Consider the following 27,209-nt stretch of genomic DNA (forward strand, 5'->3'; position numbering starts at 1 on the left):
TTTGCATAGAAAGATGTTCATGACATGTTACATACAACTTGAGCTCTGCTCAGATGTGTGGCTTCACGTGACAAATGACAATAATAATACAAACGGTTAGTCCGGTCATTTTCTAGTCCGGCTGGCGGTCTATTCTAATGAATATTAAGGTGCGTACAGATTTACGCGCCGCAACACGAGCAATTCACTTTTAATCAGCTGATGCCAAGCTTTCTATACTTGTACCTTACCGTTTCTGTACAGATACAGTTATAATCAGCTGATGAAAAGTGAATTGCTCGTGTTCGCGGCGCGTAAATCTGTAAGCATCTCAAGGCTAGGCGTACAGCGGTTAGTCAAGACAAGACTAGTCACAGTACTTCACATACAGTAGTTGCTTATAAATACATGTCTAATCAGTGTGTTTCGTCATAAGCAACAATGTGAAGCATTGTGACTAAACGTGTCTGATCATGTCTTGTCTTGACTAACACTGGGTTGGGCCTAGTCTTAGATATCTGGAAACTGGAATTCAGTTTATTATAGAAATCTGGAATAAACTAATTGATCGAGCGAAGTGAGGTCTAAGATTCAAGTCGACGGTTTTGCAGTTCTCTTTATGTTTATATTATAAACATGTTTTTATGTTTAAATGTTTATATTTATGTTCCGCATTTACGGCGAAACGCAATAGATTTTCATGAAATTTGACAGGTATGTTCCTTTTTGAATTGCGCGTCGACGTATATACAAGGGTTTTTGGAAATTTTGCAATTCATGGGTGATATAAAAGGAAAAGGAGCCTCTTTCATACGTCAATATTAGAGTAAAAATCAGACTATAGAGTTATTCATCATAAATCAGTTGTCGAGTGGATTATAAATTGCATGCCATGACGCATACAATTCAATATAACTTGGTAAAAAATCAGCTGCTGTGTGGACTATTAATTGTATGCCTCATTGAATGCAATTTTTATGCACTATTAAATGAACTACTGATTGCATGCAATTAATAACTAAAATAACATTGTCTCTCGACCTTTCTCTGCTTTGAACTCAGCTGACCTGTTGGCAGTATGTCTTGAAAGAGATTACACACCGATATGTCGCCGACACGACATAGACAGGATTTACTGTTTATAAATGGAGGCTGGAGGCTAATAAAATAGCCTCTGTTACTGTTTATAAATAGACAAGAGGCTGGTTTATAGATGCGCGAGGTCTTTTCACAGAACTACTAGTATATGAAATAAATAAAGACGATAATCATTCAAAAGAACCAGTAAAAATGAACAACACATTGATAAAATGTAGAAAACATTTAATGAAGCTTATATTTCAATACAATCGCAATATAGAGAGTAAATAAAACTATTCACATGCCAGATAGATAAACAAGAAATCTTAGAGATGAACAGAATGGCACAATAAAAAGTACATCAAGGTGATTACAACGGGAAAAAATCTAACCTCCTTTTGCTCTATATCGTGTAATGTAAGCAAGTCAAAATGGTCAAAAAGGAAAATATGAATTTAATACATCCTCACATACGATTTCGGGAAAGAAAACTTCAAATTACGCTACAAGGTGATGGCTCTGATAGAAATAGACTTGGAGTCGAATAGAAAAGAAAACAATAATAGTTAATAAATTAACAATAATAATCATTATGGAACAAAGAAAGTTATATGATAAAAACAATTCGATCAATTCAGTACAACCCTCAAATACAATTTCGGGTGGAAAGACTTAAAAAATAAACTATGCTACATGGCGTTGGCCCCTGATGGAATAGACGACAGAAATATTTCCAACCAGAACATTTCTCAATTCTATTTTATAGTTTTGTTCGTTTGCCAAACTGATCGAGTTTTTGTTGATTTTATCGTGCAACTTTCTTCAATAGAATAATTTGGAGTCAAATTACTTTCAAGATACGGACTTGGAGTCTGATAGCTCTATAGGTAGCTGTGATACGATAACTTGAGAGAAAACAATAATTGTTTTTAGTTCTATTTGACTCCATTGAAAAAAGAGAGTTATAAGATAAAATCAACTAAAACTCGATCAGTTATACAAACGATCAAAACTATAAAATAGAATTGAGAAATGTTCTGAATGGATTTATTTTTGTCGCTGGTGAAAATGACTCATTGAGAAAATTCGTGTTTTAAAACGAGAATCCTCCGTCAGGAACAACATCTGTTTGGTTGAAATTCCACTGGCCGTTGCTTTCCGATGGTGCAGCTACATTTTCGTCTTCATCCTGCAATAAGCATGTAATCAAATTAATATAATCATAAAATTATGAAGTATAAACCAAATGTATAACAAATCAGATACATCATCATCTTCTTACAAGGATTAGGCTCTATTGGCCTGTACATGCATCCATTTTTTCTTGGTCTTCCTATGCCTCGCTTTCTTTCGGGTTTGTATTTCCATGCTAATATTGGGAGCCTTTTGGATAGCATTCTGAAATAGTATATTACGCTACAAGCACAGAAAGTTAGTGTTTACGGTATGAGGATAGTTTCCGTAAACTAATATAAATACCGTAAACACCTTTCTGAGAGAGTCGCGTACGATATTTTTCGCCACACTACAGGTATAGCTGACGCCAAAAAGTTAGGCGGTTTCGTGGGTCTCTTATGCATTCCAACAGCTAATGTTGTCAAGTAAAGTTGTCATCTAGGTTGGCTTAGGTGATGATTTTCAAATCAAAAGAGACAATAAATAGATGCATTGCATCAGCTGTGAGTAGGTTACACCATGTGACCCACGAAGCCACCCAACTTTTTGGCATCAGCTATATAAGAATAATAAATTGAATAAGAATGTTTTATAAGGGGGCTTGGAATATGTTCCAAGCTAATAGATATTCCTGGCTTGGTATATCTATCCGAAAATCCGATGCATTATCTCCCAATGCTAAAGACCATTATTCTCTTTCACCTTTCTTAGTTCCATGTTAGCGGCCGGAAAGGGTACTCTTTCCGGCCTTAGCCGGAAAGAAACCTGTTTCTTACGTCAGACGAGAGTCGTCTGCAAACAATGTCTTTCAGATCTACGTAGGGACTGGAAAACAGCTGCTTTCTGTGCAGTGTGGCGAAATAATGAGTAGACCAATTTTCCCGATATTGCTTCAGAATATCCAATAGTGGTTCTACATTCAATTCTCATGTTGGCATTTCTTATTTTATCCAGTCTTCTACAACCTTTGAACACTCGTCGAATCAAATATTAGACACAAGTTTCATCATAAGCTTCATACAGACATAGAGAAAATATGCATAAGTGGATCTCCCACAGTTTACGGCTTTTATGTTCCAAATTTCACTGTCCATTCAAGCCGAAAGTCCTAGTTTCGTGAAGTTATGTGACGCTGGTAGTCTCTCATACTGTGCCGTTTTTACACTCTCACATGGAAAAACAGCAATAATAGACAGTAGTAGACGGCAATCGGCTTGAGATAACAAAAAGATTGACTTTAAATGTGCAAGTATAAAGGACTTATAACATGGGATATCTTCTTATGCTATATTTTCTCTATTGTATCACCATTAATGATACAGTATCACCACAAAATGATACTGTATCACCCTGAATGATACAGTATTAACAGAATATGATACAGTATCATCTCAACTTGTACACAACACCATGGAATATTTTCTTAGGGTGGTTGCAGACGAACCACAATCGCATGTGGGATGTGGGAGCTACTATTTTCCTTCTGTGGTACCACACACTGCGGTACACAGTTGAGTGCCATGAACACGCACATTTCACTTTTCAGTAGCTGACTGTATTTGAACAGAAACAGTGAGGTACAGATAATATGCGTAGCATCAGCTGATGAAAAGTGAAATGCGCGTGTCGTAGCGCTCAAGTCTGTACCATAGAGAAACAATAGCATAAGTAGATATCCCATGGTATAGGGCGTTTATGTCGCAACTTTTACTGTTATCTCAAGCCGATAGTTTATGTAATTCTTTCCCGTGAAGCTGTGTGACACTAGTAGTCTCTCATATTGTGCCGCTCATACACTCTCACTCCAACAAAACGGTAAAATTCGACAATAATCAACAGTATTCGCTTGAGATAACAGAAAAAGTTGCGACATAAACGCCCTATACCATGGGATATCTACTCACGCTATTGTTTCTCTATGTCTGTAAGCACAGTGATTACTTTCATTATTTTCTACATTTTGGAAAATTAATTTGTAGAATTCAAAGAAATTAAATTTTTCAAAAAAATTAATTTTCATGATTGAGAAAGAGTATTCTCATAATCAATCATATTCCTACACGCTATACTGTTCGAAAACCATCTGGCAACATGGCGGAGCTGGATAAGGATAGCGCTATCTGCTTTGTCGAATGATAGACAAGGATAGCAACACCATTGTTAATCAAATAAATATATACCATTATAGAGTGGACTTCATTATAGAAGTGAAAATGTTTCAATAAATTGACTCATGATAGCAGGTTTATATATAAAAACGTTTGAACTCTTTTAGGGTACAAACACACTGAAGGCGAAGCGGAGCGTGGTCAGAGCGTTCATGATACTCACTGAAAGCGTCTGAGCGTCAAGCGTCAAGGGCCTAGAAGAGTACAAGATTGGACCAGACTGGCACTTGCACTTTGCCGCTCCGCTTGTAGACGCTCCAAAAAACAAACCAGCTTGTTCCAAAGTTTGACGCCACGCTCCGCTCCGCTCCGCGAGTAGACGCTTCCAGTGTGTTGCAGCTCATTATTTAACATGATATTGTTCACGACGCTCCTCAACGCCACGCTCCGCACCGCTTTCGGTGTGTTTGTACCCTTAGAACGTCTGTAATCTTACGATTAAAAATAACACGCAATTTGATTTGTATTTCTTTGGTATAAAATGATGAATGGTTATAGTAAAAATTGCAAGTTTAACCTTCAGGCAGTCGCGCTGTTGTAAAAAGTACAACAGTGTCAGTTTTTTGCTGCACAAAACTATTGAATGGGGTGGTGTCAGTGAATGAGTCACCTATGCATTCCTAATCTTTCACCCCATCACTCCACTGAGTTGCAGTATCAACCGAGCAATGGTTCAGTCTTTAGGTGCCATTTAGTCGCGACAGTGCATAAGAAAAACTGTATACGGGAACTGTAAACGAACCAATAACACAGAATTGATGGCTTTGCTTGATGTACCTTATTGGGCTATGAAATGATAATCATCCAAATGTTCATAGGCGTAAAATAATCCAAGATGGAAAAGTAATTATACGATTAATTAATATGTTTCGACGGTAAACAGAGTACATAACACTTGGAAAATGGGATGTTGTAAAAAATACAACACGCGACTGCTCGTGTGATTGAGTAGGGCGCGACTACCGGAAGGTTTAAGTGAACATTGCATCTTATTTTATTATTTATTTGAAAATATACATATTAGAGGGCACCAGTAACTTGACAAACTGAAAATAGGTCTATAACCAACCACCCTCGATAAATCAAGAATCTTTCTGCAAAATTTCAAGTTAATCAGTTAGTAGTCCAGACGCGCCAAACATGTCATTTCGTTTCCCCGTACATGTATAGGCCAATTCCTTCCTTTATAATATACTAGCAGGTAGCCCGAGCTCCGCAAGAGTCTAATCGAATTAAATAGAAATTTATTCAATGCAATTATCAGGGAAAACAGTATCATGATGGAAAAAAAGAAAAGAACTTCAATAGCTTAACAGCCGTTAAGCTGACAACTTGACAAACTGAAAACTTGACCTACTGAGATCGTGGAGAATTTTAAATAGTCCTATAACCATCCACGATAATTAAGGATCTATATGCAAAATTTCAAGTAAATTAGTTTAGTAGTCCAGACGTGATGCGTCAAACTTGTAATGTTGTATCCGGTACATGTAAACGCAAAGTCCTTCCTTCATAATATTAATAAATTAATAATGTGTACGTTCTGTATAGCCTACAGTAAATTGTTCCAGTTCCAATCGTAAATTGTTCCATTAAATGACTAGTGCAAAATGTTCCCACGGAACGCCATTTCAAAATCGCTGGTTCAAGCTTTTGGCGCGCACATATAAAGTTGATTCACACCAAAATATGTCGTTACTAGCTGCGTGAATGAAAAAGGCCTGTTTTACAAACTTGCCGTCTACGAAAGTGTGCATTTCTCTCATTCCATTACTGAAGGTATATACTCCCAAATTTTCTATAGAGAAAAATTTATTTAACGAATGGTTATCAAACATAACTTTGTTGGTTATGTATTCTATGGCTATGCTATGGTAAACAAACCATCAGCACATGCGCAGAGAAGCAAGCAGACTACAAAATTCAATCGACCAATGAGAGCTCGGATAGTTGGAGCTGGAACAATTTACCACGCTTCGACTGTGGCCCGAACTTGAAACTGGGAACTGGTTTCTGGTACAGAATCTGTCAAAATTCTTCCCATGGGACTCGGAAATTTTTACCTGGTAAATTGTGAATCGGACAATTTACCACATTCTATGTACACAGAACGGGCCCAATAATACAGATAATATTAATATATATTATTATAATAGTATAGAGGATTATTGTAGAGGAAAGATCAGAGATTTTACTCACTTCTTCCATGGTAAAATATGTGTCAATGATGGAGTAAGCCTTTTTGTACACATCTGTGTTCTCATGATGTTGTAGAAGTTCCAACTTGTTGAGTCCACCACACTCTTCAATCATAACAGCCACTTTTTCCACTTGATCGATTTCTTTGGCAGCCTAAAAGCATAAGAAAATGAATATCACAATCATTAATTATTACTGAATAAATCTATAATCATTATTAAGTAGCTAAGACATACTGCAATATGCTAATGAGTTAACCAGTCTTATAAAAGTGGGTTTGAAATTTATCAAAATTTTATGGTTACCTACTTTGAACATTTTAGGGCCAGTTTCCGAGCTCGGGATTTAGCTAAGCTCCAGACCATATCTTAATCAACATCATGACAAAAATCATCAAGTGTAAACATAAGCTATTTTTGGACAATTTCTATCTAAATTTGGGAAAGGAACAGTTTTGGGCTTTAAGCCTGTTGTTCCTCTCCCAATCATTCATAGCTGAGAATTATATTGTATCTTAAAATGTATAACATATCAGGGGCCGGTTTCCGAGCTCGTGATTTAGCTAAGTCCTAGACGTTAAACTGCTGGAGTCAGAAAATTGGCTATCCGAAACGGGGCGTAGTTGCAGTTTTTCAAGATTATTTTCTCATTTCTATAGTTTTTGGAAACGTTTTTCCTTGACGGAATTTAACATTCATAAATAATTCAAAATAGCTGAAACTTCACTCTATTTCATTTTGTGTTCAATTTTCTAGTTTCTTGAAATAATTCAAACGTGACTATGACAATGACTACGACTACGCCCCGTTTCGGAAAGCCAATTTTCTGACTCCAGCTGTTTAAAGTCTGAAACTTAGCCAAATCCCGAGCTCGGAAACCGGCCCTAAAATTGTTTTCAATTGATTCAATTCATTTTACAAGTATTTTTCAATTTGAAATCTGTGCTATTTGTTTGTTTTGAATTGTAAATTGGAGTTTAACTTAAAAATGTGAAAATGACAATAAACTAGCTAGCTACATTTGGATTGTGGTATAAATTAGAATTGGAATAATTTTGGGGTTTAGCCTGTGGTACTTTTCTAGAAATTGTCTAATTTTGAATATTGAATAACCATTTATTATAGAACCAGTCTCTATAATCGTTGAACCAGTAAATTTATACATTTTTGATAAGACTTTTTTAACTATGGGAAATCAATTTCAATAAATATTAGTGAACAAAGAGCACGATGCAAACATTTCATGATAAATACGGTACTGATAAGGTCATGAGTTAGCGCAAAGGTCAATTTCATGTTAACCGTCAACTTTTGAGCTTCCTACTTGGAATAAATACAATATAAAAACTGAAAATTTGATAGAGGTGTGCCCTGAATAGAGGAATGACAATCTCTATACTGTTCGCGTTCTAGTGTGAGCGTCATTCAAAACTATTGAAACGTCTATATCTCGTTACATTTCTGTTGTACTTATTCCCATTTAACAAGCAATTAACGTTGTAAGCAATAAACTTATCTACAATTTTACTAATCCGACAATTACCCAGTCAATCGACTGTGGCGAAGAATGAACTAAATCATGTAAGTCAAAAGCGACATGTTTTCTTTATATATCTGTATAATATTGAATGAAAAAGACTAAGAAATTGTCAAAAACCAAAGATGGTTTTTGACAAAACAGTCATGGTTTTTTCTGTGGTATTTGACAATTTCTTAAGTCTTTTTCATTCAATATGAATAACTACCACAATATCAACTTCTCAACTACACAAACAGTATCTATATAATTATGCGTATGGTATGAGCAGCAAAATACAAGGATACACTATCTATACATAATACATCCAACAAGAATAGAATAGAAAAAAAAACAGTAAGCTAAAATACATACTTTGTACTACGTTTGGCAAACAATATTATCAAGCCAGAGTATGGCATGGTCACGAGCTGAATTTAATTGTTGCAGCCCTACATCGAGTCGTTAGTGGTTATATTTTCTTTTATCATACACAACATACAATGTCCAGAATTTAAAATCGCACAATTAGCTCAACAACGCCTTTGAGTTGGAAATAATTAACAGCTACTGCACTAAATGAAGACTTGACTAAAAATATCCAATTATATCGAAGGGGTAAATTAGAAAACCGGTAGGCCCCAATTTTTATGAAATTATTCAAATGATATCGTATTCATACCTATTGAAAGCGATAACAAAAATGCAAGAGTTCAAAATATATAATCGAAACCGGTAAATATTTACAAATTCAACAAAAATATTTTTTCAATTTTTCAAAAATTCAAAGCCTTAAAAGATTCTCTCACCTTTAGAATGAGTGAAAATAAATATTGAAACCGGTCCAATTATCCAAGGGGTAAATTAGAATTACTTTAATTAAAACCGGTAATCATTTTCAAATTATTCAAACGACAAGGTATTATTCATACCTATTAAAAGCGATAACAAAAATGCGAGAGTTCAAAATATATCATTGAAAACGGTAAACATTTACAAATTCAACAAAATCTTCGTCAATTCTCCAAAGATTGAAAGCCTTCAAAGATTCTCTCACCTTTAGAATGAGTGAAAATAAATATTAAAACCGGTAATTATTTCTAATTCAACTAAAATCTTTGTAGATTGGAAGCCTTCAAAGATCCTCTCACCTTCAGAATTTGTGGAAATGATTGAAACTAGTGATTATTTTCAAATTCATCAAAAATCTTCATCGATAAAGAGCCTTTCATGATACAGTTAGTAATATAGTAATTGAAACCGTTAATTGATTTCAAATTCAACAAAAATCTTTCGTCGATTGAGAGCCTGATCACCTTTAGAATGTGTGACAATCCATGGTTGAATGGACCTTCACCCTGGGATAATTTCTTATGCTATGTAATCTTTTCTTTATGCTTCAAAGATTGTCTCACCTTTAGAATGTGGGACAATCCATCAAGGATAAAAGTGGTTAAAATACCTACAGCTTGGGATATCTATTAATGCTATATTTTCTCTATGCTTCAAAGATTGTCTCACCTTTAGAATGTGATTCAATCCATCGAGGATAACAGTGGTGGTCTTCCACTCCTTCGAGTCGAGCAAGTTGCACATGGGCTCGAGTGCCCCACTCTGCAGTACGCTGGCTATTTGCTCGAAAGTGCCACCTGACATCAGGTTAGTCACTGCCCAAGCTGCTTCCTTCTGCGACTTGAAATCGCCCTGTAATTCAAACATAATTGAACATGATAAAATCGTAGAAATCGGCATCAATTATGACCTAAATTAACGCTCATATAGAAGCAGGCAAAAATCAACTGTACAAATACTGTATTGTACATGAAATTAAGGGTACAAACACACTGAAAGCGGAGCGGGGCGTGACATGGTCAGAGCGGTCATGATACACACAAGAAGCGTCTGAGCGTCAAGCGTCAAGGGCCTACAAAATGGCGTTGTCTAAATTTGCACGGACATTACTTTGTGAAAATAACATTGGGTTCACTTCGTGAACCTAATATTATCCAAATTTCCCCACAAAATTTACTAGATTGTGAGAGAATTGATGAGTTTTAAGGCTGTGCAAAGGATAAAAATAAACTTTCTAATCATTAAATTTTTCAAGTTTTTTGATTTGTATATCATCAAGCTATCGAAATGAAAAAGTTTTCTCAGGAGAACATTTTTTTCCGATCATTACTTTTTGAGATACGAGCGCCTGGAGTTTGACTTTTTGGGACAGAACATTAATTTCAAATTCGGTACGATATAAAATCTATGAGATTTAGAGGATGGATTTCTTCATTGTATTGATCTAGTAAAACAAAAAGTTTCTGAAAATATCAATTTTTGAAAAAGTTATTCAATTTACCAAAAATAACCAGAAATAACTCAACTAAAAGTTAAGTTGAATAACTATCTTAAAAATTGATATTTTCAGAAAATTTTTGGTTTACTAGATCAACATTACCATGAAGAATCAATCTATCCTCTAAATCTCATGGATTTATCTCCGAATTTGAAATGCTCTGTCCCAAAAATTTTAACACACTTAGGGAATTCCTTATTGTATTGTGTCCGTACAGGTTAGCAGACTTCCTTGTTGAGTAGTGTTTGATTGATGTATGTTATGTGGGATCTGTAGTGTTGAAATAGGAGGGATGGTAGATATTAGATTGAACTTTGACGTGTCATATACTGCGGGATCGTTGCTCCCTTAATGCAGTTCAATAATTGTGACGAATAAGAAAAGTAAAGTAAGTAAAGTAAAGTAACTTTAGGCGCTCATATCTCAAAAAGTAATGATCAGAAAAAAAATTATTTCCTGAGAAAACATTTCATTTTGATAGCTTGATGATATACTAATCGAAAAACTAAATAAATAATATAAACACTTGCTAAGTGTCCAACGAGCCGTGTCTTAGATTACAGATCCAACTGTTTCGGACTATGTGTAACCTTATCCAAATTAGGGAGAGGAATAGCTATAGAGACATACCTATGATTTTGATGATGTACTTATTGTATCAATCAATAAAGAACTAAGTGGATGACACAAAACGCCAACTTACAGCTCTGAGCACTTGTATGAGGGGTGGCAGCACTCCGGCCTCGATGACTTGGTTGATCTGGTCGGTGCAGCCGGCTGTCACATTGGACACCGTCCAGGCGGCCTCCTTCACGATGTTCGGCCGATGGTGCACTAGCAGATTGCACAGCTGGTACAGGGCGCCCGCGTTGATGATCGAGTCAGTCTGCAAACAAAGTGCCACTCCATTTGTGTACAGTACAATACAGAACATATCTTCACATGACTAAATGTTCTTCAGCAAACAGTACTCTATTCAATGATTTATTAATGATTTTTCTAGTGTATGATTGCAAATATTGATTTTGTGATTGAATAATACTTGATTTGATATCACAAGAATCAGTCTGCAAACGAGATAGCTCTCTATTTATGCACAGTACAATACAGGACATATCTTCACATGACAAAATGTTGTACTGCAAACAGTACTGTTCTCAATGATTTTTCTAGTGTATGATTGCAAATACTGATTTTGTGATTGAATAATACTTGATTTGATATCACAAGAATCAGTCTGCAAACGAGATAGCTCTCTATTTATGCACAGTACAATACAGAACATATCTTCACATGACTAAATGTTCTTCAGCAAACAGTACTGTTCTCAATGATTTATTAATGATTTTTCCAGTGTATGATTGCAAATATTGATTTTAAGATTGAATAATACTTGATTTGATATCACAAGAATCAGTCTGCAAACGAGATAGCTCTCTATTTATGCACAGTACAATACAGGACATATCTTCACATGACAAAATGTTCTTCAGCAAACAGTACTCTATTCAATGATTTATTAATGATTTTTCTAGTGTATGATTGCAAATATTGATTTTGTGATTGAATAATACTTATTGTATCAATCAATAAAGAACTAAGTGGATGACACAAAACGCCAACTTACAGCTCTGAGCACTTGTATGAGGGGTGGCAGCACTCCAGCCTCGATGACTTGGTTGATCTGGTCGGTGCAGCCGGCTGTCACATTGGACACTGTCCAGGCGGCCTCCTTCACGATGTTCGGCCGATGGTGCACTAGCAGATTGCACAGCTGGTACAGGGCGCCCGCGTTGATGATCGAGTCAGTCTGCAAACAAAGTGCCACTCCATTTATGTACAGTACAATACAGAACATATCTTCACATGACAAAATGTTCTTCAGCAAACAGTACTGTTCTCAATGATTTATTAATGATTTTTCTAGTGTATGATTGCAAATATTGATTTTGTGATTAAATAATACTTGATTTGATATCACAAGAATCAGTCTGCAAACGAGATAGCTCTCTATTTATGCACAGTACAATACAGGACATATCTTCACATGACAAAATGTTCTTCAGCAAACAGTATTGTTCTCAATGATTTATTAATGCTTTTTCTAGTGTATGATTGTAAATATTGATTTTAAGATTGAATAATACTTGATTTGATATCACAAGAATCAGTCTGCAAACGAGATAGCTCTCTATTTATGTACAGTACAATACAGAACATATCTTCACATGACTAAATGTTCTTCAGCAAACAGTACTGTTCTCAATGATTTATTAATGATTTTTCCAGTGTATGATTGCAAATATTGATTTTGTGATTGAATAATACTTGATTTGATATCACAAAAATCAGTCTGCAAACGAGATAGCTCTCTATTTATGCACAGTACAATACAGAACATATCTTCACATGACAAAATGTTCTTCAGCAAACAGTACTGTTCTCAATGATTTATTAATGATTTTTCTAGTGTATGATTGTAAATATTGATTTTAAGATTGAATAATACTTTATTTGATATCACAAGAATCAGTCTGCAAACGAGATAGCTCTCTATTTATGCACAGTACAATACAGAACATATCTTCACATGACAAAATGTTCTTCAGCAAACAGTACTGTATTCAATGATTTATTAAGCCTGGTTTTCATTAGTGGAGTTAGTGGTAGAGTTCCTTGAGAAGTATCAAGTATCTTGTGAACTCTCCCAATGAAAACGTTCATATTAAATAAATAAAAAGACTGAGAAATTGTCAAAAAAACACAGATTTATTGATAGTTAGAAAGACCGGTTTCGGTTGCTATACCATTGTCAATCTCTGATAGTCTCTGGAGTTTATCAGAGATTGACAATGGTGTAACAGCCGAAACCGGTTTTTTAACTATCAATAATAAGTCTGTGTTTTTTGACAATTTCTCAGTCTTTTTATTAAATATGAATAATTACAACAATATCAACTTCTCAGCTGCACAAAAGTGAAAACGTTCATGGTAGAGTAGTAATTTTTAGTAGAGTAGAGTGGAATAGCACCGTCGTACCACTTGCCTTCCCCCACCACCGCTTCTTACTCTACTCTTCCACTTCTATGCTAATGTAAACAGTCTCGATCTAGTAGAGTAGATTTCCTTATTGACACTTTAATGTTAGTTTTGTTCACTAGACAACACACTTTACCTACTATTCTTAATTGTAGTGAAAACAGTTACTCGACCAAGTAAGTAGAGAAGAGTTAGCTCTGTAGAGTTAGTATGCCAGTTACTCGACCAAGTAAGTAGAGAAGAGTTAGCTCTGTAGAGTTAGTATGCCAGTTACTCGACCACTAACTTCACTAGTGAAAACCAGGCTTTAACGATTTTTCTCGTGTATTATTGTAAATATTAATTTTGTGATGGAACAGTACTTGATTTGATGATACGGTCGCAACCAGCTGACCGTTGCCGTTACCGCACCAGTACTCTGTATGTTAGGTATTGATCATGTAGGCTACTTGAAAATCAGTGAGTGAACAAAATAGCTCTCTATTCAGTACATTATCGAAACCTGACGGTAACAACAACGGTCAGCTGATTGCGACCGAGTATCGAACAGCTGATTGCGTGCCGGCAAGATTCAACTTGCAAGTAAATGAATGAAGAAGAATGAATGAATGAACTGAAGATTAGAATTAAATAATCTTCTTATATATATATATATATATATATATAATATATATATATATATATATATATATATATATATATATATATATATAAAAGCGAAATGGCACTCACTGACTGACTGACTGACTCACTCACTCACTCGCAGAACTAAAAATCTACGGACCAAAAACGTTCAAATTTGGTAGGTATGTTCAGTGGCCCTTTAGATGCGCACTAAGAAATCTTTGGCAATATTTTAACTCTAAGGGTGGTTTTAAGGGTTTAAAGTTCGTCTTTTAGCATGTATATTCTTCTTCTCCCAACCTCTTAATTATAATTGAAATTTCCATATCATAGGTTACTATAGAACTATAATCTAGATAGAGTACCTTTTCGAAACAGTTGTTAACTGGCAACTAAATTAATAATTTTGTCAGGTTGGCATTAAGTTGAGTTGACTTTGTTAGGTTGGCACCAAGTTGAAGATTTAAATGCATTTATCGCGGAAAAATTGATTGGGCACTGCTACTTCAATCCTGGGAATATTATATTACTAGCCGTCAGGCTCGCCATATCCGTTTAGCCAGACGTTTACCCCGACTGGATCGTTCTATCATATGATAAAAATGCTCAAATGAAAAATGCAGGCGAGCGAAGCGAGCCTGCTGATCTCATTCTTGGACGATCCAGTCGGGGGTCCAGGGGGCGGAGCCCCCTGGCTAGACGGATATGGCGAGCGAAGCGAGCCTGACGGCTAGTTAAATAATAAATTATAAAAACTATCCTGTGTCGTGATATCATGTTCTTTTCAAATTATTACCAGATCCCCTGAACAGGAGGATACTGGATGCTATTGAATCAATTTATCTATCGATCTATACTGAGGCCCACGTTATAATGAAAGTACATATTTGATTATCATTGGTGTTGCTATCTTCTTGTCTATCATTCGACAAAGCAGCTAACGCTATCCTTTTCCTGTTCCGCAAAGTTGCCACACAGTTTTTAATGCTCACCTGAGAGTCATTGCCGGTAGCAATGTTTCCAACAGTCCTGAGCGCTGGAGTCAACACCTCCACTTTGGGACTGGCCAGCAGTGAGACGAGCTGAGGGACCATACCAGTGTCCACGACCGCCTGGATTCTCTCGTTCGGTCCATCGGTCAGGTAAGACAGTGCCCAGCACGAATCAGCTGGAACACAATGCATTCAATTAAAGCAATCACTAGTACCCTCGTTAAATTCGTCTATTTTCGTGCGGTTCACCTTGTGTTGTATGGAGCAGAGACATAGGTTCTGACAAAAAAGGATGAAGCTCTATTAAATATTTGGGAGCGAAAGGATTTGAGAATGATATTTGGCCCAGTATGTTAAGGCTGTGCAAAGGCTAAAAATAAACTTTCTACTTTCATAAGTTTTCGATTTGTATATCATCAAGCTATCAAAATGAAAACGTTTTCTCAGGAGAACATTTTTCCGATCATTACTTTTTGAGATATGAACGCCTAAAGTTCAAATTTTTGGGACAAAACATTTAAAATTCGGTAAGAGATAAATCCATGAGATTAGTGGATAAATTCATGGTATTGATAATTGAATAAAACAAAAAATTGTCAATCTCTGATAAAGTTATTCAATTTATCAAAAATAACTTTTTTTGATCATTTTTAGTAAATTGATTAGCTTTCTCAAAAATTAATATTTTCAAAACATGTTTGTTTTATGAAATCAACAATACCATGAAGAATTTATCCTCTGAATCTCATGGATTTATCTCTTACCGAATTTGAATTGTTCTGTCCCAAAAATTTGAACTTTAGGAGCTCATATCTCAAAAAGTAATGATCGGAAAAAATGTTTCCTGATAAAACTTTTTCATTTTAATAGCTTGATGATATAAAAATTGAAAAATATCACCAGTAGAAAGTTTATTTTTAGCCTTTGCACAGCCTTAATGGTGAATGGCGAATACGATCGAATCAAGAGCGGAGTGATCTGTATGAGAAATGTCAAATTGTTGACGAGATAAAACTGAGGCGTTTGAGTTGGCTGGGACACGTTGAGAGGATGAGTGACTTAAGAGTTGCAAAAAAGGTCTTCAGGAACAGCCCAGGAGGGAGAAGGCTTGGAGGACGTCCGAGAAAGCGTTGGCTGGAGGATGTGAGGACGACATTAGGAAGCTGGGTGTCAGGGGATGGAGACGTAAGGCTGCCGATAGAGACGAATGGAGAGGCTTTTTGAAGGAGGTCAAAGCTCTGAATGAGCTGTAGCGCCGAGGAGTAAGTAAGTACTTTCGGACACTTGTCATCCTCAAAATCATTTTGACAATAGTCTAGTTTTATATCAAGGGTAGGCCTACTATTGATTTCTATGATTAAACCTTCAAGTGGCCCTATTAAAATACTTCATAAGCGTTTTATAATAGAATCTAGATCGTCAATTGGTGTCGAGTTATAGACCCAGAAAAAATTTATCAACATTTTATAATAGAATCTAGATCGTCAATTGGTGTCGAGTTATAGACACAGGAACAATTTATCAACATTTTATAATAGAATCTAGATCGTCAATTGGTGTCGAGTTATAAACCCAGAAACATGACCGCCTCATTTGAGTCTGCCGCCAAGTGCTAGTCACGTTATTTGTTTTCACAAGCAAAAGGCAATAGTTCAGCATAAATCCTACGAATAATTATTCAAGTTTAAACAGGAATGTTATGATGAGAGTGAATTGTGTCGGAAAATTAAAGACCTCAGTTGAAAGGGCTACCGGAATCGTTTGTGATCCATGATAACTCGACATCACAGTGGTGAAGAAACCAAACGGCTTCTTAAACGAATCAAATGGGATAATTTCGATCACCCGCCATACAAGCCTGACTTGCTCACTAGTAACTTATACGTTTCCCCCAAACTCAAGAGGTTACTTTGAGGACAGAGCTTCAAAACTAACGAGAAGCTCCAAAACAACGTCATAGCCCACTTAAACTAATTTAGCGGCAACATTTTATGAAGAGGGGTTTGGTAGGCTGGACCACAGGTATGACGAATGCCTCAACCTTCAGGGCAACTATGTTGAAGGATAATAATAAGTTAAAGTAACTTTTAATGAAAACTATTCTTCTATAATAATTCGTCTATTATTTATGGCCAATCGAAGGTTGAAAAAGATGACCCTCATACAAGAACATCTGAACAAGAGTGATGTATTAATATTTTTGTCATAGTCATTCAATCTCAGCTGTTTTCCATGCATGAAATCAAGCCGGTAAACAGCTGTTTGCAGAACAAATAAAAATATGATTCTCATTACAGCCTATTCTACTGTAATGAAACCATCATATGTTTTCTTTAAAGTCGAGTATGTTTTCTAGTTCCGTAATAGGAACAGCAAAACTGCTACAAAAAAACACCTTCAGCGCTCCAGGTGGAAGTTTTGTCGACTTCCACAAAATTCCTGATTCGGAATTTGTAAACTAGGTTATGTTTGTAGAATTCATGTAGTAAGTTCAGCACAAGCAGATAATGTTTTCTATTTCTCAATTATTCTTCTTTAGATTATTATGACAACAAAAAGTGTACGTTACTTGGTCGTGAATGTCTTTTGCAGTGCTCGAATGAAATTCTAGTCGAGGCTAACGCCTCGACTAGAAAACATCATTGCGCCTGCAAAAGTCCCCTCCCGGCCTTGTGAGGTAAGATACTATCAACCCAAATACTGTTGTAAACACCAGTATTACTTACCAAGAACAGAATCATCGTCACAGTTCAGCAGTTTGGATAGCAGAGGAAGACAAACTTTGATGTATTCGAAGCCAGGAAGCGGAGATTTGTGACGGCACAGATTTGAGATCGTCCAGACGATATTACGCAGGAATGATGCCTGAAAAAATGCATTAAACATGATTTGGGACGAGAAAATAACAAGAATAACATTTATTCTAGAAATAACATTTTACTTCATTTCTAATAACATTTTATTCTACAAGATAACAAGGACGTTATAATCCATTTTTTGCACTATTATTTCTATTATTTATCTTCAACTAATACAACACACTTTGTTGAATTTCAAAGATTTGATATGTTTATACATTGATAGATACAATATCATTCTCAACTATGAATGATTGGGGAGGGAACAACAGACTTAAAGCCCAAAACTGTTCCTTTCCCAAATTTAGATAGAAATTGTCCAAAAATAGGTTATGTTTACACTTTATGATTTTTGTCATGATGTAGATTAAGATATGGTGAGAAATGATAATTAGAAGAATAGAATATAACATTTATAGAACTAGAATTAACTTGACAGATGTTCTGAATGCATTATTTGTTTCAAGTGTCTTGTAAAGAACGGGTATGAAGCTAAAACCTCATTCATCTCTAAGGAGTTGGAGGATGAATATTGCTATTAATGACCTGGTGCTAGTGGTCATTCAACAAAGCGGATAGCGCCATCTTTCTCGCATTGCTCTGTTACCAGATCGTCTTTCAAGAACGTAGAATTGATAAATTAACTAACAAAATAATCCATCTTAGTTATGAATTATTGAAAAATATAATTTCTTGCTCAATAAGATACTAGTAGTTCTGTGAACAGTAGACCTCACGCAGTATTCTCATCCACAAGTACCTGATTGAAACAATAGACCTTATGGAAATACAGCTATAGACTGCCTTCTCCACACAACAGTTGTTTACTGTGTAGTTGATTACTGTGTAATCACTTGTCAGCTGATTTATGATGAATAATTCTAGTCTGATTTTTACTCCAATATTGGCGTATGAAGGAGGCTTCTTTTTCCTTTTATATTATCCTTGAAATGGAAAATTTCCAAAAACCTTGTAGGCCTATATACGTCGACGCGCAATTAAAAAAAGGATCATACCTGTCAAATTTCATGAAAATCTATTACCGCGCTTCGCCGTAAATGCGCAACATATAAACATTAAGAGAAATGCTAAACCGTCGACTTGAATCTTAGACCCTCACTTCGCTCGGTCAATAATTGATTATTTTAAACTAGAATGAACAGTTAATATTACATCAATAAATCTGTATCAGCTACCGTCTATAGAAGGCATTGACAAGACATAGGATCGGCGACGGTGTTCTTCTATCTTCCTCCACTGCCATTATAACGTGGACCTCACTATATTATCAGCACTCATGTCATTCTCAAGTCAAGTGAGTAGTATATATATATGTAAAAACGTTTAAGAAAGGTATGTTACTACAGTGATGTCCACGTTATAATGGCACTGTAGGAAGATAGGAGAAATGGGTTGCCAGGTCTCAGCCTTGCCACCCAAACAGCTGATACTGGTATATCTGATCAATTTAACTGTTCATTGTTGTTGAAGATAGTTGACCGAGCGAAGTGAGGTCTAAGAATCAAGTCGACGGTTTGGCATTTCTCTTAATATTTATATGTTGCGCATTTACGGCGAAACGCGGTAATAGATTTTCATGAAATTTGACAGGTATGTTCCTTTTTTAATTGCGCGTCGACGTATATAAAAGGTTTTGGAAATTTTGCATTTCTAGGATAATATAAAAGGAAAAAGGAGCCTCCTTCATACGCCAATATTAGAGTAAAAATCAGACTACGGTATAGAGTTATTCATCATAAATCAGCTGACAAGTGATTACACAGATGTGTGGAGAAGCCAATCTATTGCTGTATTTCCATAAGGTCTATAGTTTCAATCAGGTACTTGTGGATGAGAATACTGCGTGAGGTCTACTGTTCACAGAACTACTAATTAATCATATTTTATTTGTCAAGAAAATATATTTTTTAAAGATGTAATAATAAATTTTCATGATTGAGATTAAATATTTTGTTAATTAGTTGAATTTCTACATTGTTGATAAACGATGTGGCAACATCGCAAAGCATGAAAGAGTTGTTGAATGATAGACAAGGATAACAACACCATAGCAAATCACACACTGCCATTATAACGTGGACCTCACTATAGTTATTTCTATAATAATATTAATGTATTAGTAAATCTTACAGGTAGATCAGGAGTAACCAGCTCAACAAGCCCGGCCATGAGATTATGCTGCAACACGAGATCACGGGTCGACGGCCCGTCACCGGCGATGTTGCCAAGTGCCCAAACCGCCTGCTCAGCAACACTGCGCTCCGTCGACCGAATGAGCGGCACCAATTTGGCAACAGCGCCCGCCTGCACCACGGCATTCGTCTGCTCGCTGGTGCCCGACGCGATGTTGGTCAGCGCCCAGGCGGCTTCAAACTGCAGCGGCACGTTGGACGAGTTCGACAGGAACTGCACGCAGCGCGGAACGATGCCCGCACGGATCACGTCGTCGATCGGCGGGTGGCGCTCTTTGGACAGCGTTTTGCGGCACGCTTGCGTCGCCTGGAACTGCAGGTTTTCGTCGTTGCTCATCATTCCTGCAAAAAAATTAAAATAATTTAGAATTACCATCAAAATAATGAATCGAGTCGAAAATATTGGTCACTCAAAAAAAGCCTACATAAATTATCAAGGAAAGTTTACTTCTACTTTTGGACTCTTTTAAAAAGTGATTTTTCATGAAGATTTCCATTTTTTATTGGATGGTCAAAATTTGTTCAAGTACAACAGTGTCATTTTTTTTCTGCACAAAACTATTGAATGGGGTGGTGTCAAGGAATGAGTCACCTATGCATTCCAAAACTTTCTCCCAATCACTCCACTGAGTTGCAGTATCAACCGAGCAATGGTTCAGTCTTTAGGTGCCATTTAGTCGCGACAGTGCATAAGTCGCACTGTGCATAAGATAAGGAAAGACTGTATACGGGGACTGTAAACGAACCAATAACACAGAATTGATGGCTTTGCTTGATGTATTTCATTGGGCTATGAAATGGTAATCATCCAAATGTTCATAGGCGTAAAATAATCCAAGTAAATGGATACAATTGATATGTTTTGACAGTGAACAAAGTACATAACACTTGGAAAATTGGATGTTGTAAAAACTTCAACACGCGACTGCTCGTGTGATTGAGTAGGGCGCGACTAACGGAAGGTTAAGCTCTCGTAGGGTCGTTTGCACAGTCAAAGCTTAAACTGAATTTAATCAGCTCGTGGCTTAAACTAAAAATATACTACATTATAACGAATGTGGCTTGGCATGTATTTAATCCAGTTTAAAATGAAATTTAGTTTAAACTGGAACTCTGCAAACGGCACTTAGGCCCGTATGCAGATACTCGGTTTAAACGGAGAAATGTCAGCTGTTCGTTTAAACCTCGTATGAAAAACATTATGATAAATGCAACCTTATCTACAAGTAAACCTGGTTTAGCGTAGGGCCATATGCTAACACTACGTTTAACGCTAAACCACGTTTACTTGTAGATATGGTTGCATTTATCATAATGTGTTTCATACGGCGTTTAAACAAACAGCTGACATTTCTCCGTTTAAACCGAGTATCTGCAGACGGGGCTTGGATCATTTCTAACAAAGCCCTACTACCATACCTATTCTAACTAATCAACAGCTGTGCTGAATGTGAGTAGGTTAATGTATTTTCTTTTGCTTGAATTTCAGCTAAAATTTACCTAACCTTAACTAAACGTAACTTACCAAAAATTTGAATTCCGGGAGTACAGAGGTAATATTCCAAAACTAAGGATCATGATTCTTTCAGAGTTAAAAGTAAAAGAACGTACCTTGCACAATTTGGTCCAGGGTTGGTAACTGTGTTGATTCACTGATTTCCTGCAGAGGAGACGTCTCCTGCTCATCAACCTCGAGATTTCTCCGTTTAAAAATTTGATCATCCTTTCGAGCTTTGCGTAACTCCACTTTTACTTCATTTCTTCTTCGTCTCATTTCCTGGAAAACATTATTGCGTATTTGCATCAAGATATTGTGAAATTCCATTTTTTAATTCTCAACAATATACATAGTGAGTCATATGTATGGGTACCCTTCAATAAGTTGGAGACTGTTGTAGATTTAATACTGTAGCTTTCAGGATAAGTTATTGGTCGAATACTCTACCTTTTGACGCTAACTGAATTTCAACCCCTCATAAGGGAGGGGGGTGACTTGGGGGTTGTAATTCGAATATTTTAAATGTAAACACCCATTGTGTGGTACATCATTTTTAATGCCTTTTCAAAACGAGAAAGATGACATCGATAAAAATGTTCTATGCTAATTGTATCCAAAATGGCGGATGATTAAAGTTTTAGTTGGGGTTGTAACTCAAATATTTTGAATGTTAACACCCATTGTGTGATACATTATTTTAAAGGCCTTTCTAAAACAAGAAAGATGACATCAATGAAAATGTTCTATGATACTTGTATCCAAAATGGCCGCTGATTGAAGTTTTAGTTTGTAAAGAAATAATTAATAAAGTTCAATCAGCCGCCATTTTGGATAAAAGTATCATAAAACATTTTTATTGATGTAATCTTTCTTGTTTTAGAAATGCCTTTAAAATGATGTACCACACAATTGATGTTTACATTTAAAATATTTGAGTTACAACTCCTCATTTTTTTAAAAACTAAAACTTCAATCATCCGTCATTTTGGATACAAGTATCATAGAACATTTTTATTGATGTCATCTTGTTGTTTTGAAAAGGCCTTCAAAATGATGTACCACACAATAGCTGTTTACATTTTAAATTGAATTAATACCCCTAAGTCACCCCCTTATGAGGGGTTGGTATTCAGTTGTAGGTCAAAAAGTGGATTATTCAACCAATAACTCATCCTGGAAGGTACAGTATTATATCTACAACAGTCTTCAACTTATGCTTCCCATACATATGACTGACTCACTCTGTGTAGGCACTCGTATGTTATCTATCAATACACAATTTCAATTCAAGCATATTATTCAATTGATCAATTTCACAGCATAATAGATAATATGTATAATTCGTCGAAGAATAAAATGAAATCTGTTACAAGTTTTTAAATAGAGTAAGACCCGGTTGCACAAAAACATTGCAATTTCAACCGTGATTGGATGCCATGAGAACCAATTAGAGAAGATTACTTTTCAAAACAGTTGTTTCTGATAGGTTCTCGTAGCATTTAATCATGATTAAAATTTAACAGGCTTCTTTGCAACTGAGCCAACAAATTTTTTAAAGAATCAATTTTCCTACTTTCAGTTCTAAAATTCTTCAACAGGCTGCCTCCTGGTGTGAAGCAGTTAGATGAGGCCGCTTTCAAGAGAGCCGTCAGGAAGCTGCTTTGTAATGGAGCTTATATTACAGTGTAAATAAATTTACCAGTGACAATTTGAATTTTCTTCTAAAAGCTGTCACTGGATCGCTGCCATCTGAATAGTTGTGTGTTGATTCATCTATATTGAGTTTTGAATAAAAATACTGAGAAATTGTCAAAAACCACAGATTTATTGATACTTAGAAAGACCGGTTTCGGTTATTACACCATTGTCAATCTCTGATAAACTAAAACTGAACACAAGAGCAGCAGAATTTATACTAGTAGGCGAGTACTGCTATTGGTCAAGGGCATGAGCGCCTCAGCTAGACAGTCTCCTCCCACTTAACGGTATTACAAAATGGCGGCTAAAGCAACAGACTCGCCATGACAACAAGAAAAGTTTGTTATGTAGTTGAGTGGGAGGAGACTGTCTAGCTGGGCCAATGGCAGGCGTTCATGCCCTTGAACAAATAGCAGTACTCGCCTACTAGTATAAATTCTGCTGCTCTTGTATTTAGTTCATCAGAGATTGACAATGGTGTAACAACCGAAACTGATCTTTCTAAGTATCATTAAATCTGTGGTTTTTGACAATTCTTAGTATTTTTATTTAATATGAATAATTACCACAATATCAACTTCTCAACTACACAAAAAGTGTATTGAGTTTTATGATGTCATTGATTCCACAAATGTGGGTAATAGATGAGGCAGAAGGTATTAAAGATATAATTCGACGAAGAATACAAACAATGAAATCTGATTGAAGTTTTGAAATAGAGTAAGTATTGATACAATTTATAATATGTGTTGAAATTGCCTCATAAAATATTATCAATGATCGATAGGCTACCTTGAAAATTCCCCCCTCAAAATGTAAGCCATCATCAAAAACAATAAATTGAATTGTTATGATTATTTTCACATCTTCATGAAAGAGCTCATAGATTTTTGAGTTTTCAATCTTCAATTGAGCTCAACTTGATTAATTTTTCTGAAACTATCAAATATGTGTTTTCCAAGTGTTCCAAAGCAGCAAGATATGTTTGTTCAGATCCAAGTTACTTTATTAGTTCTCATCGGATCCCTAGATTTAAAACTCAACAAAATAGAGGCTATGATTATTGAAAACTCACCTCTGTATTTTTTCCAGCGTTTTTATAGCAGCTGAGCCTGTTAGGCCTCTCATTCTCTTGGGCCGGCATACTGATTGAAGATTGACTGAACCTTTAATCTGAAACAAGAAAGGATTTTAATAATTATCCAAACGTTAATATATGCATATGGTAACTTGCATACCCATCTAAACTTTGTATTCGCCAAAAATATATCTGTCAACGTGAGCATCCATTAATAGGCCTATCGAATGATTTCATCCCTGCAACGAAAATTGCTAATAACAATTTTTATCAATATTCTCAAGGGTAAAACCTATCTGGATGGGGGCATGGGACGGTCAAGCTAGAACAATTTAGCACATTTTCGACCCTTGAGCAATGAAGCGTATGCCCCCATCCTGTTAAGTTCAGTGACGTTTTTCCACACTTAGACTTTTACTGCGGGATTCCCATTTCCGTGTTCTGTATAGGTTCATCAAAGTTATAATTTCCAACTATTAGACAGTCTATACTCTGTAGCTCTTGGTGTAACATGGAGTTCTTGCAGAGCTTATCAAGATGCGACAAAGATCTAAACCGTGAAGGCATATAGGCTACCATTTTATATTGATGTACAATCGAATTGCTAATCAAAGGATATTATGTTTGTCGTGTGGTAAAAACCAAACCCTGCAATTAAATGGTGTGTTTCACGCAACAAATAATTTTAGTATAATATAACGATTTTGCAAGACTCATATCAGGTTGTAATTAAAAATTACACATTCATTTTTAAAACTCATTTCATAATATGTACATATTGTTTCAAAACAGAATTTTCAATTCATTATTATTAAATTTAGAAAAATAGTTGAATTCCATCATTATAGATCACAATTTTCAGCTTATTCTAATATTATCAAAGAACTATTTCCTTGAGCTAATTGATATTTTTTAAACGATACATATTATGTCGAGTTGTAAGTTGCGGACCAGAGTGGTGGATTTTGGAGTAGGTTTTGAAAAAGTATTTTATGCTGCTAAAACTATTTGGATGGGGGCATTAAGAGATCTATTGTTTGATATTGGTTGAGCATTGACATGGGTTGACAGTTATTGTTTCCTATTCAACCAGCGTTGAAGGAGGGGTATTGTTCTCTCTCGACCGTTCTATGCCCCCATCCAGATAGGTTTACCCATTCTCAATAAGTATAAGTTATTTCTAATAATAGAAATATAAGTATAAAAACCTTACGACCTTAGTCACACAACCTAACAAAGAATACTAGTACAATATCAAACATGAATATCGATAAATCACAGAAATTGCTTAATATTGTTGATGAATTTTGCTTGCAAACAAAATTCAATGAGTTCACTTTTAGAAAATAGATTTTTAATAAACACAATCAATTAAATATTGAATAAATTGATTGGTTAATTACAAAATTATTATTAAAGGATGTATTTTCAATTAACTTAATCAAGTAGCCTAAATATATTTAATCCGATTAAGTTAATGTAAGTTTAGTATACTAGTACAATACAACTATACAAAGAATAGGCCTACTAGTTCAATATCAAACATGAATATCGATAAATCACTGAAATTGCTTAATATTGTTGATGAATTTTGCTTGCAAACAAAATTCAATGAGTTCACTTTTAGAGAATAGATTTTTAATAAACACAATCAATTAAATATTGAATAAATTGATCGGTTAATTACAAAATTATTATTAAAGGATGCATTTTCAATTAACGTCAAGTAGCCTAAATATATTTAATCCGTTTAAGTTAATGTAAGTTTAGCAATATGACTTATAAATCAACAAATTTGAATAATTTTGATTATTTTACGATATTGCATTGCTGGAAGTAGGTTGATGTAAAGATGACAGTTAACACCAAAATTTTTAGTAAGGTAGGCTTCAGCTATATAATAGCAGTTATTTCAACGTCTAAATCAAAGTTCAAAGTAGATTAACCGATCATACCAGTACGATCAAGTTTTGAAGATTATGAAATTGAATGAGTAAGAGATGAAAAGGTTTTATCAATTTTGATGAATCACAAAACAATCAATATTAGATAATTTTGCCTAACCGAGTTGTAACAAGTAACGGAAACGTCAACGTCTAACTGAAGATACAATTGAATAAGATTCAGTTACATAAAATAAATTATATTCTCGAGAGACTTATTTAGATAAAAAAATACTATGTAAAACTGTTGGGAAAGCAATTTATTGCATAGTTGAAATCAAAAGGCTAGACTTCTCACCAAACAACAGTAACAACTTAGCCCATGCGTTTCAATCAAGCATCCATTCTCTTGAAAACAAGACTAAAAATTGGACTCAATAAAAATAAATTATAGAAAGAAAAGTAATGTATTGCAAAATATCAAATAAAATTTAACTTACATTTTAAAATGCTGACGCCTAAAACATAAGAATTAGGTAATGGAGAAGAGTGATGTTGCAATATCTTTCGTCCCGGTCACACTCCTATGAAAATATGGCACTTTCTCTCCTTCAACAACACCAACTGGGAAATGAGAATGAACGTTCGTTATTCTTTCCCCCACCAACGTGATTCCTCCAATCATGAGGAAGTATTTTTTGAACATTCAAAATAACAGAATCTCATTGGTGGTCACGTGAAGGTGATTCGCTCCTTGTAAACACTCTGCCATTATAATCCAGACATGATTATTCATCATCTATTTATTTTCTCATTTCATAATTTTATTCATAATTCGATGCTTAAGAAAAATCAAAAT

General features: G+C 35.4%; 1 protein-coding gene across 2 annotated transcripts; it reads right to left on the bottom strand.

Annotated features, from left to right (window-relative positions):
- Window positions 1-1,285: 1,285 nt before the first annotated feature.
- LOC111054949 (importin subunit alpha) lies at window positions 1,286-27,030 on the bottom strand. Of its 2 annotated transcripts, none has more exons than XM_039420394.1 (10): window positions 26,851-27,030; window positions 24,465-24,562; window positions 21,805-21,970; window positions 20,132-20,535; window positions 17,849-17,987; window positions 15,123-15,298; window positions 12,095-12,277; window positions 9,639-9,821; window positions 6,603-6,755; window positions 1,286-2,248 (listed from the first exon to the last, which is right to left on the bottom strand). In XM_039420394.1, the coding sequence occupies exons 2-10, from the start codon at window positions 24,531-24,533 to the stop codon at window positions 2,153-2,155; spliced, it is 1,569 nt and encodes a 522-aa protein (XP_039276328.1). In that variant the 5' UTR covers window positions 24,534-24,562; window positions 26,851-27,030; the 3' UTR covers window positions 1,286-2,152. The 2 variants fall into 2 exon arrangements, with proteins under 2 accessions (XP_039276328.1, XP_039276329.1); XM_039420395.1 differs by lacking the exon at window positions 12,095-12,277 and adding an exon at window positions 11,171-11,353 and having other exon boundaries at window positions 26,851-27,024.
- Window positions 27,031-27,209: the final 179 nt, after the last annotated feature.

Source organism: Nilaparvata lugens, chromosome 2, assembly GCF_014356525.2.
Source record: "Nilaparvata lugens isolate BPH chromosome 2, ASM1435652v1, whole genome shotgun sequence".
In the NCBI taxonomy this organism is placed as follows: Eukaryota; Metazoa; Arthropoda; class Insecta; order Hemiptera; family Delphacidae; genus Nilaparvata; species Nilaparvata lugens.

Excerpts from the sequence above, each read along its gene's own strand:
- LOC111054949 (XM_039420394.1), bottom strand. The coding sequence starts at position 24,533 with ATGCCGGCCCAAGAGAATGAGAGGCCTAACAGGCTCAGCTGCTATAAA. Across the intron at positions 20,536-21,804 it reads CCTGGACCAAATTGTGCAAG|GAATGATGAGCAACGACGAA; the intron begins GTACGTTCTTTT and ends ATTTTTTTGCAG. Across the intron at positions 6,756-9,638 it reads GATTGAATCACATTCTAAAG|GCTGCCAAAGAAATCGATCA; the intron begins GTGAGACAATCT and ends TTATGCTTTTAG.